Source organism: Beta vulgaris, chromosome 3, assembly GCF_026745355.1.
Source record: "Beta vulgaris subsp. vulgaris cultivar EL10 chromosome 3, EL10.2, whole genome shotgun sequence".
Lineage (NCBI taxonomy): Eukaryota > Viridiplantae > Streptophyta > Magnoliopsida > Caryophyllales > Amaranthaceae > Beta > Beta vulgaris.
Window position 1 is genome coordinate 56,007,227 of NC_079204.1, and position 15,639 is coordinate 56,022,865.

General features: G+C 33.6%; 1 protein-coding gene across 1 annotated transcript; it reads right to left on the reverse strand.

The window, feature by feature from the left end:
* Positions 1-8,013: 8,013 nt before the first annotated feature.
* LOC104889704 (S-adenosyl-L-methionine:benzoic acid/salicylic acid carboxyl methyltransferase 3) lies at positions 8,014-15,260 on the reverse strand. The gene is made up of 4 exons (XM_019248296.2): positions 14,965-15,260; positions 11,293-11,700; positions 10,802-11,056; positions 8,014-8,842 (listed from the first exon to the last, which is right to left on the reverse strand). The coding sequence occupies exons 1-4, from the start codon at positions 15,043-15,045 to the stop codon at positions 8,486-8,488; spliced, it is 1,101 nt and encodes a 366-aa protein (XP_019103841.2). The 5' UTR covers positions 15,046-15,260; the 3' UTR covers positions 8,014-8,485.
* Positions 15,261-15,639: the final 379 nt, after the last annotated feature.

Sequence of the window (15,639 nt, forward strand, 5' to 3'; positions counted from 1 at the left end):
ATAATTTCTCTATCAAAGCCTTGCTAAGTTGAGTAGCATTAAAGTTCTATTTTGAGCTTGTGTTTTTGGTAATTATTGGAAGAAAATATGTTGAAAGAAATAAAAATGCTTAAGATCATAGTTGAAAGTGCAAAATGAAAAGTATGATGAAGAAGTTGTGAAGAATAATGCTGCAAAATTGAAAACAAAAGAAAGAAGTGAAAAAGATTGAATAAAAGGTGAAATAATGTTTGTTGGAGTTGATAAGGATGCATGGTTATTATCTTGATTTATTGGCAATGCGTTGTTGAACTCTAGTAGAAATTTTTGTGGCATTTGTATCTAATGGACATATATATTAAAGTGTTATTTCCTCCACTAGTTGTCTTTTAGCACCACATTCCCAAATATTTTCCCAGCCTTAACGTAGCCACTCTACAACCATTTGTAAGTCCTCATAATCTATATACACGCTTTGTCATTATTAAGTGGAGAATGAGAAGATAGTTAAGTTTATAAACTTCATTCGAGTCGACTTCGTATATGTTTGAGTGAAAAAATCATTACCTATAAACACATGAGAGAAAGTGTGCTCGACTAAAGGGAGGTTTATCGAGTTTAATTGAGTCTAGCTTGGGGGAAGATTTGTGGTTTGCCATGGTGAGTCAACTTACAGTTACATAAACTTATACGAGGTATGATTTGTGTTCTATCTTAGTGTAATCTTATAATTATAATATCTTTCATATGCTTGAAATTCATGTCTTGGAAATTGAATGGTTGAACGTATAATTCATGTACAAAAGTTCATTTTATTTTTCCCTTGTGAATTGAATTTGTTTGCTTAAGCACAAGCAAATGTTTAGCTTGGGGGAGTTTGGTAAGGCATGAACTTATTTTCATATACTAGTTTATATGGTTACAGGTCAACAGGTCTGTTTCATTATTGAAACGTCCGTGTTGGTCTACTTCATGTCGCGTTTTATTTCGTCGGTCTCATTATTTTAGGAAGTTATAAATACTCTTTTATTAGTTTAATAACGGAGAGTACGTAGTTTATTCTATTCAATTTTCAGGGTTTTTAGAGAGAAGTTAGAAAGAGAAACTTCTAGATCTTCATTGTTTTGCAATATCTATCTTTCTTCCATTAATTCAAGTATTAATGTTCTTCTTCTTTTATCTTTGTTTTCTACTACGAAGTTTAACCATTATTGTTTAGCTCATTTATATATTTCAATTATGCTTGAGTATTTCTTTTATAAATGGTTAAGTTGAACCTTAGTATGATTCAATTCATGATTAGTTCTTTAAATTCCCATATTAATTGTATAATTATTCTTGCTTTATTGATTGTGCATATTCCAATACTAGATTGGGGATAACTAGTATTGTTTTTCTTTGTCTTGATCACAAGGGGAGTTGAATTTTGATGAAAATTGGGTATTTCAATTAAGGGCATGAAGTTCTCTACGAAAATAGGTAGAATGAAATGTTGGGAAGTTCGAGTACCACATTTAATGTCTTTAATTTGCACAATTCTACGAGAGTGATTTGAGTGCATATTAAGAAAGTCATAGATACTTGGCAAAAGTTTATGGTATTTATAGGGTGTACGTACTTATCCTTGTGAACATTTAATTGATTAGTTTGGGGTAGGAATTATTTTGTATTAATTCATGCTAGTGGAGATATTTAACTGTAGAATCATTTATTTATATATTGATTAGTGTAGTTTATTCGACTATTATTAATATTAACATCCTTTGGTCTTACCATTATTTAAGAGATAATCATAGAACAACATTCTCTGTGTAAGATCGACCCTAACTTACCCTACTATATAGTTAGGAGGTTAGTTAGGTTATTTATTTTTGTTAGGTGTGCGACATGCCTATCAATTGACTTCTCCCAAATAGACTTATTATAGCTTATTATAGAGTTGCTAAAGCTTATAATAACAATCGAGGCTTTTTTTTCAATTACTCTCCATCCCCATAATCTTTGCTGCAAATAAAACATAAGTAAGGAATTGATATAAAAGGAATTGGGAGTCATCGTTTAGGTGTAGGTATATGTCTGGGTATGGATCTAGGCGGCGTAGTTCATGATCAGCATCCAAGAAGGTATGTGGTGTAGATAAGGGTAGCGGCGCAGGGAGACCTTTTGAATTTGGGAAATATGTTGTTCAATTTCAAGTGTAGCGGCACAAGCTAACTTTGCTCAAAAGGTTGAAAAATAAGAAAGTAGGCTCCTCTAAAAGTCTTGTCTTTCTGTTAATTAAAAATATGTTGAGTTTAAGCCTGATTTCAAGTTGATCGTAATACAGAAGTTAGTGTCTAGCAAGGAGGTAACTTTCAAGCAAGGGGATGTGTTGGGTAGTAGTACTTCAAAGTAGTGGGAATATGAGTTCCAAATTTATCTAGTTTAGTTGCTATTATTTAGTTTATAGTAGTTAAGTAGGTTTATTGTTACGCAGTCAAAGTACGCTTAATGTTCGTTATTAGTGGGTCATGTTTGTTAGTGGGGCCTTGAGGTTAAGAATTAGTTAGCAATATTCCAACTTTGTTAATTTATGTTAGGCTATTTAATTAAAGAGTTTGATTTACTTATTCATTTTATTAAATCATTCACTTCATCGTGTTTTCTATCATATACATGAGTTTTATGTTTCAACAATAAATTATAATATTTATATTGAGAATTTTCAGATCAAAATGGCGATATAGAATTGAAATAGAGAAACAAATAAGTAATATATTGAAGAGTAAAAGAAAGGGAATGAAATATAACAAACACACGTACACACTCCATTAAAAAAATACATCAAACAACAGATACAAAACGATGCATGATCAGAATAAAAGTCACAACAAAATACATAAAGCAAAACAAGTAGTAGTACGTGAACGATTGATCTCCTATCATATATTATGCATATACGATAAGTGTAGTAGTAAATAGTAATAGTAGATGATGAATTTAGGTGGGTGGGCGTAGCAAGTGAAATGCAATATGCGGGTTTTTAAGATTAGGCTCCAATTTTTCTTTTGCATTTTCCACTGAAAATGCCGTCACATTTATATCCGCCACAACAAGCACTATGAAACAAACCACAAGTTTCCCCTTCAGCTGGGCAGTTTTTGCAAGTGCCAAAAACAAATTGATCGTCACGGGTAATATCGCAGTTGAGTCCTTTGCAACAGGAAGTAGAAGAGCTAACAAGGCTACTAGAGCTGCACCCTTCGCCTTTCTTTTTGCAACTCTGGGCAGCCACACCAGTGGCCACCATCAGAATGATAGCAAGGGTAAGCAACAACACAACCTCAACATTATTATGTTTCTTTGTATTCATCGTTTGTTTTTTTTGCTTTAATTTATATTTTGTATTTTTGGTTTGGTGCTTGATATATCGGTTCAATTCCTCCCCTTTTATAACTGCGCGCGCTTCAAATTCTCAATAATCAACGTGGGGATCATCTTCCATTCATTTTTGTTCATTTCTTATTTTATATCACCACTCACGCGGGTTCATATAATTTAATTCTTCAGGCACCGCTAATTAAAGATAAATATTAATCAAGTCAGAAAACAGCAGCCAGCTACACCATTTACGAGTTATTATAACACTTGGTTTTTTTTTTAAATGGAGACTTTGGTATAGATGCCAGATGGCCGGAGAGTTTAATATCTTACTCATGAATTTCTAATTATGCTTTTTCATATCCCTGAAAGCCAGTTCATATGTAAAGAACGTGGAGTAATATGGTTAGCAACTCCTGCTTTACTAGCTAATTCCATCGAGGCAGGTCGACTCGAGCAATAATTAATGTATACTTCGCTGGTAACAACACTGTTGGATCGGAGTGGTGTTTCCTTTAAACTATGAATGGATAATAATTATTATCATCATTGAAGATTAATTACTAATTAAAGCCATATATGGACCCATAACTCTTGGAATCTGGAGTGCTAGCTCATATAAACGCGAAGTATACAGAGGGCCGTATTTCTTATTTTAGATCTAGACTGTCGATTTTTATGAATTTGTAAGTAATTTATTTGATTAGCGTGTAAAAATTAAATAAAATATGTTTATTCATGTTACACTGGACTTAGTCTATAAATCTGCAAGATCGGACAATAATTTTTTGGAAAAATTGTTTTAATTAAGTCAACCTTTGCGTGATCTTGCAATTTCAAGTCTAACTTTTGATTATTCCTAGTCAAGTTAACTTTGTAGCACCATTAACTTTAATTAGGATAAATGACCGGTAACCTGATAAATTGGTAAATAAAAAAGTTTACCAATTAACCCACCCATTAACCCACCCAAAAACTGAAAACCCACCCATTAACCCAAACAAAACTGAAAACCCACCCATTAACCCACCCAAACTTGAAAACCCACCCATTAACCCACCCAAAAACTGAAAACCGCCCATTAACCCACAACAACACCATCCCCACCCCACCCACAAACAGCCCAACCCCCCTCCCCTTCCCCTTCGAATCCCGCGCCACCCCCTCCCCTGCCGGAAAATCGTTCCCCCTCCCCCTTCGAATCCCGCGCCTCCCCCTCCCCCGCCGGAAAATCGCTCCCCCTCCCCTTCCCCCTTCGAATCCCGCGCCTCCCCCCCCTGCCGGAAAATCGCTCCCCTTCCCTTCCCCCTTCGAATCCCGCACCTCCCCCTCCTCACCGTAAAATCGCTTCCCTCCCCACCGCTCCGACCGCGCCTCCCCGTCCTCACCCCTTCGAATCGAATCCCGCGCCTCCCCCTCTCCTACCCTCGTTTCTGCCCAGAAAGACACGGAGGAGGCGGCTGATCTAAAGGACTACGGCTACGGGCTTCTGGCGAGAGTGAGGGAGGAGGACGGAGATGAGTGTGCCGATGAGAGTGAGGGAGGGGGAGGCGCGGGGGGGTGCGTGGGGAGGAGGAAGGGTGATGTTGGGCGAGATGGGGGGAGGAGTGGTGGTGGGGGTGCGTGGGGAGGAGGAAGGGTGCTTGTGGGCGAGGTGGGAGAGGGGTGGGTGGGAGTGCTGCTGGTGGAAAGGTAGCAGGGGCAGGGGAGGAGGGAATGGGGTGGGGACGCGTTGGTGGAGTGCAGGGGAGGGAGGAATGGGGTGGGGGACGCTGTTGGTGGGAGTGCAGGGGGAGGGGAGGGGTGGGGGTGGTCTAAGGAAGAGGGAAGAGAAAGATGACAAGAGGATGGGTTAGTGAGAAAAAAAAAAAAACAAACCAATCATTTGGCGACACGTGGCACATGTAACCTGCTAAATAGGTCACAAACAGGTTAAAACTTAAAAGAAGAAAATAGCCCTACAAGCCTAACTTGACTAGGAATAATCAAAAGTTAGACTTGAAATTGGAAGACCACGCAAAGGTTGGCTTATTCAAAACAATTTTTCCTAATTTTTTTAAATGACGAATATAATTTTTTTGTTTCGTTTCATGTTTTGCTTTATTTTTAATTTGTCTCAAATTGAGCTCGAGCCTTGAGAGAAGCTCATCATGAACTCGAGCTGAGCGTCACTTATTGAGGTCTTCGAACTCAACGCTCAAGAGCCGAGCCGAGCTAAGAGATAAACTAGCCGAGCTCAATACATTTTGGGCTCCGCTCGTGCGATAAGCATCCCTGATCTTTGTATGTACCTAGTGGTATATATGGTGTAGCATATGAGTTCTGTAGCAAATATGAAAAAGCAAATAGTGCACTATTTTGAAATGGAGTAAATTGTTAATAGTTCAAGGTTTAATTGATAGTATTTGTGGCGCACACGGAAGTTTTGATGGACCCGAATAGTATCATAAAATTGCATTTTCATTGATAATTAATTGTAAACACTAGTAGAATAAATGCTATTTGCTGCGGTTAAAAAGTGCCATATTGCTGCGGTTTTGGGCGCGCAGCAATTAAGAGAGCAGCAATAGGTATTAATTATATTGCTGCGGTTTTAAACCGCAGCAATATCGACAAATATTGCTGCGGTTTTAAACCGCAGCAATATTGACAAATATTGCTGCGGTTTTTAGGCCAAACCGCAGCAATATGTGTTTTTAAAATATTAAAAAATACAGGTATATTGCTGCGGTTTCTTCTCAAAACCGCAGCAATATAGGCACGGCAGGTAATTTTTTTTTTTTTTCAATTACTCAAGACGTGAATTGTTGAGAGTTATAATACACTTATAATATAAATATTTCTAAATCCAAAAAGCTATTGCAGTTCAATAACATCACAAAAGTAACTAAACCAAACTAATATATATATATATATATATATATATATATATTCAATAAAAATAATATTTTACAAACCCTAATTACAAAATATGAAAATATATAAAAATAAATAAAAACAGACTAATACAGAAAAATTTAAAAGAAACGAAAAAGAAAAAAATAGAGATACACACAAATCTAAAATAAAATCGAATTACAGAATTAACAAAAAAAAATTGATCTGCTTCGAACAATTTTCGACGCGACGCCAAAATCTTCTTAATTGCAACCAAGATCTATTGATCTACTTCGAACAAAAAAAAGGAAATTAATTGCAACCAAGATCTCAAACTGCTCTACTTCATTTTATTTAGTTCACCACCGACATTTCACCGCCGAAATCGATCTTCAAACAATTTCACCACCGACGCGACGAAACTGAGAATTGTGCGAAAGGAGCGAGCGAGAGACGAAAAAGGAGGAGCAAACTGATCTACTTCGAGATCTTTGAGTAAGACATACCCAAGGCCGGATCTTTGAGTTGAACTGAAATTTGTGCGAAAATGTTTCGAGATCTTTGAGTAAGACACGAAACTAAACTACTTCGAACCATTTCCGACGGCGACGAAGGAGAGAGAAGGTTGATGATGGCGACGAGGTGAAGGAGAGAGATAGGATGAGAGAAGGAGAGAGAGAGGCGACTGAGAGATGAAAGGAGTGAGGTGTGAGATGAGAGGAGAGAGAGAGGAGAGAGAGGCGTGAGAGATGAAAAAAACCCTAAGTGAAACCCTAAGTGAAATCACGCCTTTATATATATTTTTTAAATAATATTGCTGCGGTTTTTGTCAAAAAACCGCAGCAATATACTAAAATATTATTTTTTAATAATATTTTAATATATTGCTGTGGTTTTTGACAAAAACCGCAGCAATATATTTGGTCAAATAGTTAACTATTTTCAAAAAAATTTCTGCTTACACTATATTGCTGCGGTTTTAAGCAAAAACCGCAGCAATATCTTCATTTCATATTATACTTTTTTTTTTACGTGATATATTGCGGCTTATGGCTAAAACCGCAGCAATATCACCGCAACAAATAGCATTTATTCTACTAGTGAAAGTGTGTTTGTGAGAGCTCATGTCTCTCATTCACCTTGGTAGAACCCCGTGGAGCTCACTTGTTTGGCTCCCTCTTAACCCATACACATACAACATATTTATAGTTATTGTACCTTAGTTTTTAAATTTCTCTACACTTGTCTAATATCTTGATTTTTACAAGATATTTCTAGATACATCATCACTTGATTATTTTAGACTTTATAATATATTTTTCATTACAATTTACACATCTAAATTTTTCTAGATTAACCTTTAACACTCCTCCTTAATCTTGAAAAATTTTAAATTTGTTGATGCACCTGTCATCAACGACCCAACCATGAATTGAAATTGTTTTTGTTAGCGCTCATGTCACAAATTATCCATAACTTTGCTTCTTTTTCACATCTTGTAGATCTTCAATGTTCTGGGTTGGTACTCATATTACCAACTTACTCCTCCTAATCTGAACTTTTTTTATTTTTCTTCTTCACATAACTTTATCCAATTTCAAGGTTTTGGGCTCGGCTCGTGCGATAAGCACCCCTGATCTTTGTATGTACCTAGTAGTATAGATGGTGTAGCATATGAATTCTGCAGCAAATATGAAAAAGCAAATAGTGCACTATATTGAAATGGAGGAAATTGTTAATAGTTCAAGGTTTAATCATCATTCCTGTTATGAAACTCCATTACAATCTTCTTTGGTGCAGCAAAAGAAATATGTCTTTAAGAGGCTGTGTGCGCCAACACAGGTTACATGCTCTAAATCGGGCTAGATACACCACAACAACGTCTTATAAATATGATAGTAACAATCTAAGTATTGCAATAGCATCTTAGTGTTTCTTTTTTGCTAAGCAAGTAATTATATTTTCATTCCATAATAAACCTATTATATCAAAACCAACCCAAGGCAAGAGCAAATCAACTAGGTTGGACTACTCTAAACCAAAAGAGTAAAAATATTTACTCACACACTATTACAACTTGCTAGCCAATTACAGACTTAAAAATATAATTACTTCTACTAATCTTACTTGGCAACACATATCCAAGCCTCACTTAAAGCAATTCCTTAATCATTTTAACTATACTACTTATACTTGGCATATTATTATCTATAGTGTTAAACAACCCTTTATTGAAACAGACTATACTTATTATCTCCATGGCTAATTATTAGCCTTTTCTTGTCAACGAGACTGTAATATTGGTGAACACATTCTTCTCTTTGGCCATTGAAACTTTAACCATTTTTTTGTACCTACGGAACACCTCTTCTAGAATGGCTTCTCCAAAGTGACTTATGAGTAAGTATTCTGCCACGGCTCTCATGCAGTTAGTAAAGTTAGCATGATCAGAGGACTTATCGTATGGATTCTTATATTGTTCACTTGGTTTCCAATTGACTTCGGTAATAAGAACTTGATTGAGATTAAACGATCCTTCTTTTTCCACCATAAAACCTAACTCTTCTTCCGAGGGAGTGTAGATAGGTATGCTGAAAGTATTTAACTTATCTTCCTCTATAAAACCCTGCATGTACAATTTATGTGATCAACAATAATCCATAATACTCCCTCCGTCCCATAATATAAGTCCTGATTCTGTTTTTACACAAGAATTAAGGTAAACTAGAATCTTGTTTTATTTAAATAAAAAGATTCATTTTTATTGGGAAACTTACATTGTTTTTTTCTTTTTAACAAAAAATAAAAACTTAACATTAATATTGCATAGTTTAATGTGTAGAGGAGTTTAATGGGTTATGAGATTTTACTTTATCATTAATAATGGTGCATTGGAAGCTGAAATTATGAGGACTTTTTGGGAGTTAAATTATTTTCATGAGGGTATTTTGGGCATAATTATTGATTGAAAATAGAAACAAGACTTATATTTTGGGACACTTTAAAAGGAAAGGGGACTTATATTATGGGACGGAGGGAGTAATAACAAATACAATACTTTACTTTCGCATTTACAATTTTTTTTTGCGTAGGTAGAGAGCATAATACAAGGTAGTGACTTTGGCGAGATTTAATCACGCAGTTTGAGTGCAATCGATCAAACTTTTACTAAGTTAGTTGGCATCAACTACTTTCTCAATTACATGACCACACATCTAGTATAGTTTTTCTTTCTTCCAAAAGGTTATTGAGTGCAATAACTAACTAGATTGCAGAACGACATATCTCCGATTATTATCCCTCATGATAATAGTTTTTGTCTGTCTCAATTTTAAACTCTAAGGGCCCGTTCGGTATTACTCTGGTTTTCTGTTTTTTGATTTTTTTGATTTTTAAAGTCATATGATATATGCCCTATAATAAATAAAAAAATTAGTCAAACTTATTGGGAACATGATGCTTTTGAAAACTGACAACTAAAAAGTGAAAACCACTATTTCTGGTTTCCTGTTTTTGGTTTTTAGTTTTCAAAAAAAAACTGAAAACTGAAAACAAAAAATGATAACGAACGAGCCCTCAATTATTAATTTCTCTTATTTTTGGAAAAAAATGATTCCAGCAGTTTCAACTATATATATACTCGTCATCTTTAAATATTTGTAAGTCTTCACTATTGATTGACTCTTGATATTCTCGACTTTAGACATAAATACTCCCTCTGTCTCAAAAATGTTGCTACATTTGCTTTTTCACAGTTTACGAGTTGCAATTTCAAACACCAATATGTTGAGTTGCATATATGAAAAAAAATATAAAAATTATAATTTTGAAAAATACAAATTGGGACGAATCAAATCAGATCCAACATGATTATGTTTCTTCTTATGTATATCAACTAAAAGACAGTCAAAGTTACCAAGTGAATAGTACCAATGGTCAAAATGTAGCAATATTTTTGGGACAGAGGAGTAACACAAATTAGATACGATTTAAGATAGTTTGCTTTTCTATCTCCTTTGTGTAGTCTTGTTGGTTGCTGCTATCATCACCCCTCTCATATTACGTCCTCCATTTTTTTTACGTGCAACGATTCTCTTTGTACAAGGACCAATTACGGGGAGGAGAGAGACATAAAAGAAGAACCCCATGTGTTAGGGAGAGAGAAAGAGATAACATATTACGAATAATAAAAACGTTGCAAGTAATGAAGAGTTGGCAAAAGTGAAAAATGTTGCAAGTAAAAAAAAAAAAAAAGAGGAAGTATATGTTTAACAAATTACTCCCTCCGTTCTTTATTAGTTTACCCGTTTCTTTTGCACAAAATTTTAGGAGAAACAATGTTGTGTGAAATAGAATGAAAGAGAAACTATTATTTTATGTTAAAGTTGGATATATGTGTGATGGAAAGTTAGTTGTCTCATTCCAAACTAAAAATAAAACAAATGGATAAATAATAAGGGACATCCCAGAAATGAATAATACTGATAAACTAATAAGACCGGAGGTAGTATAAGTCAAGAAAAGCAAAATATTAATAGTTACTTTTTTTGCGCTTGACAAGAGACAAGGACACAAGGAGGTATACCTCAACAACCATGTCATTGAGAGCTGTAGCAAACATGTCAAAAATGAGACAAGATTTCTTGCTATAAGGTTCCGTGCTTTTCCTTCCCATTAATGTCAGCACCATCATCCCTCCTGCTACTACTTCTTCTGAGCGACACCTGAGAAACGTCCAAAAGTCCCTTTCAAATTGCTCATAGTAAGCTTTAAGCACATGAGGGGGGCTTGTCTTTGCTATGTAAATATTTCCCTTGTTATCTTCTATGCCTTTTGGTACCTACTCATCCATTTTCATTATCAAACATCAAAATTAAACTTTGATCAATCATATATTAAACACCAAAGTTCTTTAGATTGATCTTTCATTTTTCTGATTCACTAGAAAAACAAGTAGAAAGCATGGAGATAAGATAAGATGGATGGGAGAATGGATAAGACATGATCAATTCAATGACTATAAAATTAATGGACAAAAATATACAAGTTCGAGGAAAATAAAAATTGACATATTACCTGTGATAGCCAGTGAAGACTATATGAAGAATGGATAAAGTGCAAATGGTTGGAGGGGAAAAGCCTACCATGGAAAGAGCCAGGAGCACCATACACAAAATAATGCCCAAAATCATCTCTCATTTCTTGTTTAAGCTTTTCTCCAAAGCTTCCCAGTGACCTAAAGATTGTATTGAAATCATTTCTTGGAAGATCATTCAAGTAAATTTGATACTCTTGTGGCCCTTTTTCGAGCTCTCGACGAGCATTTTCAACGGTTTCTAGGAGTCCAAACACCGGACTTAAGTTGCTCAGCTCAACAGAGGAACATCCTAAATCTGCTATGCATAAGATTGTTGGTTGTTCCCTGCAGTAGAACTCCTTTATGGCTTTTTCTCTCATGGGTTTTGTCAAGGATTGCACTTGCTTCTGTTATAGGAAGATTTGAATTCTAGATTAGCATATATAAGCTTGTATATACGAAAAAGTCATAGTCATATGAAATTTTATTAGATTTGTTATAATATTTTCTTTATAGTAGCAATATCTATGTTTTATAATATTTACTTAATTAAGCGTAATGATAATAAAAAAGACTATTAAATATTATCCTAAAAAGTAACCCTATTATTTTTTTGTTGAGATTCTCTTTGCAATACAATCTTTTACTAACCAAAGTAATATTTCGCAAAATAAAATCGAGAATATATTTACAATTTAAATTTGCATATATTTTGTACTAAATATGCAACTTTCTTTCATGTGCATTTTTTTGAACTGATTGCGCATTTTTTTTTACTAAATATGCAATTTTATTTCATTTGCATTTTTTTGGCTGAATGCACATCTTATTTTTCAATAGCATATATTTACAATTTAAAATTTGTAATATGCACATTTAATACAAACAATATGCATATTCAGTTCAAAAAATATGAATATTCTAAAAACTGTTCAGCAACAGTTAGACAAGTGGGGAATGTTGGAGTGAACCAATAAATGTTAGATAGATTCGGATCTAAGTGTTGGCTAGGTAAGCGTACAATAGTAAGAGGAGTAGGGGTGATAATGAGCTCGACCTATTCGTGAACAGTTCGGGCTTGACTTCGTCAAAGCTCGGCTCGTGGAAGCTCGTTCAGATTCAGGCTCGGCTCGAAACCTTAATGAGCTAAGCCGAACTAGGTCAAGCTCGATTCGAAAAGGTCGTGAATAGGCTAGATTATCATTTTATATAATAAAAAATTTAACTTAAATCCTTTAACAAGTTATTATATGCTAAAACACTTTAAAAATTATTACAAATAGGCTTTAATACAACTTTTTACATTGAACAATTCATGTCTTTTCATTTTGTATCCTTTTAGATCTAGTTTGTCGATTTTTTTTTTATGTATGTTTGTAGGTAATTCATTTGGTTAGCATGTAAATATAAAATAAAATATGTTTATTCATATTACTTTTTGAATTTAGTCTATAATTCTACAAGATCTATCGATAATTTTTTGAATGTCGATTATGAATTTTCTATTTGGTTTAATATTGTGTTGGTTTATTCTTAATTTGTTTCAAATCGAGGTCGAGTCGCAGCCGAGCGGAGGTGAGCTCTCGAGCCGTAAGAGAAGCTCACGAACTTGAGCGGAGCTTCACTTAACGAGCTCACGAGCCGAGCCCATTACAATTCGGGATCGACTCTTACGTTAAGCACCTCTAGGCGTGTGTGTATGTGTGTTTGTGTGGTTTTCAATGATAACCATTTTATAAAGAGAATGCTTAAAATGACAGAAAAAAAATTCTAAAATGAGTAAAAAAAACATAATATGGGAAAAATAAAATAAAATGAGCAATATGATCAGGAAATGATAAACATAAAATGAGTAAAAAAAAAACATAAAATAACAAAAAAAAATAGAGTGAGCAAAAAAATTTTAAAAATGAACAACACGTTTTAAAATAAGCGAAAAGAGGATGGTTCTCACAGTATTCACTGTGAGGGTGATTATCTCTATTATATAAGGGAAGGGGGGAGCAATGGTGTCCTCTTTTGAAACGCCTATTTTGCCCCCTTCTCTTTCTAAATTACAAAAGGAATGTCAAAATCAAAATACCGAAAATAAATTTACAACACTCACTCACAAATCACTTAAAAGAAGAAACTTTACAAATCACCCATACAATTGAGAAAATCACGTTATAAAAATCACCCAAATCACTCAAATAATCAGGAAACTTTATTAAAACTTAAAATTAATATACAAACTAAAACTAATAACATAGAACGTCAATACATACAAAAACATTTACAAAAATTTACTTATAAATCACTATTCTCAAGAACCATTCACAATTAATGGTGGGTCATGATAAAAAATAGAGGTGTATTTGTAGTGAAATCAGAATTTAGAAATTAGACAAGGAAAAAAATTATTTACTTTTTTGTAGTGTTTCCTATATATAATGAAACTTTTACATAAATTTGGACGTATTTTTTCTATTATATTTTTTCTGAGGGGTTTTTTCTATTATATAATAGCGATAAATTATCAAGGTAAAAAGGTTTATATAAAATATCATTCAAGAATTAAAGTACAACATATCTCTATTATATAAGGGAAGGGGGAGCTATGGTGTCCCCAGATGAAGAGACTATCTTACCCCCTTCCCATTCTAAATTACAAATTCACTTACAAATCAAATGTGGCTTCAAACAAAAATATCAAAAATATAATTATAATAATCACTCACAAGTCAACTAAAATCATAAAATTGCATAATTTACGTTATGCAAATCAATAAAATGAGGAAACTTTACAAAAACTTAAAAATTCACTTACAAACTACAACCTATGAAAAAATTGACTTGAAATCAAAGTGTCTACTTTCTTTACAATTTATGAAGTACTGTACTTAATTCAAAAATCAACTAAAAATTATAATATTAGAAATCATAAATAAATTCAAAAAAATTTCTATTTTATTTATAGAATTTAACTTTGAAAAGTAAAAAAAAAAAAGCAAAAAGAATGGTGAGAGACTTAAGTGACAGAAACTAAACCAATCAAATTTTGCAACTAAAAACAATTATACTTCGTATGTCTAATGTTCAAATTTTGACTCTTATGCCGAAGAAAATTGAGTTTATGTTTGAAAAAAATTCAAGCACGCATCGCGTGCAAAAAATTCTAGTATATATATATAGAGAGAGAGGGGAGAAGGGAGAGAGAGAGAGATTGTCATTACAGATCTTAACTTTCCGGCAATTTTTTTCATATTAATCATAAATTTAATTTATTTATGAATAAATGTTTGGTGACACCCTATATATATTGTCCCAAATTCAATTTTGATTAATTTGACATATATAAAAAGTTTACGTAAGAAGCTCTGATTAGCCAGGAAATCTTGTGCACGGAAATCAAGCACACAGAAAAGAATTGTAGGAATTTGGATCTAAAAAAGAGCAAAATGAACTTGGGAGACACATAATAAGTCGCCATGCGAGTTGTATCAGCATCACCAAACTTGGGGAATATTGATCTATAAAACAAGTTTGGGATTAATAGAACATTAGAACTCAAACAGTCAAACTTTGGAATTATATGACTTGATAAAAAAAAAAAAAAACAAGAACATCTAACCACTGGTTCCAAGTGAGTATTGAATCAAAAGTAAAAGGAAAAAATTTAAGAAAACTACCTGAATGTAAGATGTTTTTGCATAACTAGTTTCATCTGTCCCTTCTTTCATGCGAAATACTTGCTGCATTTTTTTAGACATCACCAACTTTTCTCTCTCCCCTCTGTATTGCTAATATTACGCCGCTTTCTAATGCAAGTTAAACACGTTCAGCTAATTTTTATGCAATGAGCTAAGCTTGGACATGGTGCACAATTTATAGTAATGATTCTCTGACTATCGCTTTCTTAAGGGTATCATTCAAATAATTTATTAATTCAGCTTTCCCCATTTGTCGTTTGCGTGCAAACAATTTGTAGCCGCCATATGAAATTGAGCAATTATCCACTCTTCATATGTCATGCTACTATTTTTGTCCAAAAATATTACTTTTACAATTTTAAAACTTGTATATTTTAAAAAAATACCAATATTCATATATGTTTATTCTCTAGAAATAGACATCCATTTTAATATTATATCATCATATATTTATTTTAGCCTTCTCTAACTATTATTTAGATATATAGAAATAATAATACAAATACTATTTGTGTATACACAAACAACATATATGTGTACGGAAACAATATATAATGTTTGTGTATAAACAGATAGTGTTTGCAGTTTGTATTAGAATGATTAGAGCAAGGTAAAATAAAAATATGATGAAATTATATCAAAATGGATGTATAT